The 1,694-nt window shown below is 32.8% G+C and overlaps 1 protein-coding gene across 4 annotated transcripts in view; it reads left to right on the top strand.

Moving 5' to 3' along the window:
• Positions 1 to 450: 450 nt before the first annotated feature.
• The window catches only part of LOC102660347 (zinc finger CCCH domain-containing protein 48), a 13,555-nt gene continuing 12,311 nt past the window's right edge, over positions 451 to 1,694 (top strand). For 3 of the 4 annotated variants that reach the window (XM_014773241.3, XM_014773243.2, XM_014773242.3), the window contains exon 1: positions 458 to 1,514. In XM_014773241.3, the coding sequence (XP_014628727.1) occupies positions 1,110 to 1,514 (405 nt within the window). In that variant the 5' untranslated portion in view covers positions 458 to 1,109. Of the gene's footprint in view, positions 1,515 to 1,694 lie in introns of all 4 variants that reach the window. The other variant, XM_006597796.4, reaches the window with a different exon arrangement.

Below are 1,694 nucleotides of genomic sequence, written 5' to 3'. Positions count from 1 at the left end.
ATTGAAATTTTTGCATATGAAGAAAATTGAATTGCCTTATCAAAACAAAGCATTTAAAATTGAAAAAATTTGAATTGATTTATCTAAACAAATAATTTAAAAAATAAAAGAAATTAAAATCAAAACAAGTTAAATTCTAGACATTCCAAATTCCTAGAATTTTAAAATTTTTAATCCAAACAAAAGGTAACTTCACACACTAGAAATAATTTTATAAATTGAAACTCAAAACTAATATTTTCATAAGTAAATTCAAATTATCTTCAAAATATTAAATTTCAGAAATAATTTTTTTTTTGAAAGAAAATAAGTATCTTTTTTTAAGCCATAATTTATCCTTATATAACGGCAAATGTCTTTTTTAAAAAAAAATCCTATATCTCATCTTATTGTTGCGTGCTTTACAAGCTAACAGAGAAACTATAAATAAGCACACAACATTGGCAACATACACCAACGTTTGATTAAGAAAATAGAAGCCTTATTTTGCTCTCTGTTTTTTCTCTCAACAATCCTTCCAACAAATCAAGAGAGTTGAATTCTGAAGCTTTTGCTAGTTTCTACCACTCAGGTTTGTTTCTCCGAACGCGAATAGCTAATACTTCTTTTAGGGTTTGTGATGGATGATCTGCGAGAATCTATGTTCTATCCGACTTCATTTATCTCAGTGAAGTTTTCTGCGCTTCCACGATGCAAATATAGGGTTTCGCGTTTAGGGTTCCTTTCAATTTATTTATTATCGGGGTTTTCATTAGGATCGGCAATACCCTAATTTGGGGTTTGGGGAGAGTCTCTATTGACGTTGCTGATCAGGGTTAAATTATTGGTCTTTGATCCAAGTCTTCAATGGGTTTTGATCTTGATGTTGTTGATCTTCCTCGATCAACATAGTTTGTTGCCGTTCATCACTTGCTTTACGATTGTTATTTTGGGAATGGAAAATTTGGGAGCCAAAAGGTTTTGGGTTTTGGATGAAGAATTAAGTCTATGGCTGGGATTTAATCATTGAGTGAATGACTGAAAGCATGAGCCATGGAGAATTTTATTGATAGGATACAGTACCTGATCTGGGATGTCATTACAATGCCATGTGTGTTTTTTAGAATATCATGGATACAAAGTTTGCACGAAGGACTGAGCGCATTGGTAGAACAACATGCTCTTATTGGAGAGCTGGAAAATGTAACAGAAATCCATGCAGATTTGTGCACATAGAGACACCATCTCCACCTGCTGCTTGTGGTTATGGCAATACTGCATATAGCTACGGAAAAAAGCCCCATTCCTCCTCTGAGAATACCCCGAAATATGGTTCAAAGAAAGCATTGCTTAGAGATAATGGAGATAGAGGAGATGCAACAAGGGTTGCTAAGGCTTTCAAGAAATCATCACCAAGGATATGTAAATACTGGATCAACAACAATTGTGTACATGGTGAACAATGCCTGTATCTGCATTCATGGTTTCGTGGTGATGGGTTTTCCACAGTAACGAAACTTCAAGAACATAAGAAGGTACTTGACTCTTGAACCTCCATTTAGTATTTAACACACCAAAATTATATTTAAAGTTCTTTCATAGTTCATTTTTAGCATAATGATTAAATCAAAATTGATATCTGACTTAATAATTGACTAATGTTTTACATTATTGATTACAGTCATAGAGGTTTTATAATGTAACTATATGCTAGA

Source organism: Glycine max, unplaced genomic scaffold (assembly GCF_000004515.6).
Source record: "Glycine max cultivar Williams 82 unplaced genomic scaffold, Glycine_max_v4.0 scaffold_99, whole genome shotgun sequence".
Taxonomy (NCBI): domain Eukaryota; kingdom Viridiplantae; phylum Streptophyta; class Magnoliopsida; order Fabales; family Fabaceae; genus Glycine; species Glycine max.
This window is presented reverse-complemented; position numbering and strand designations above follow the sequence as displayed.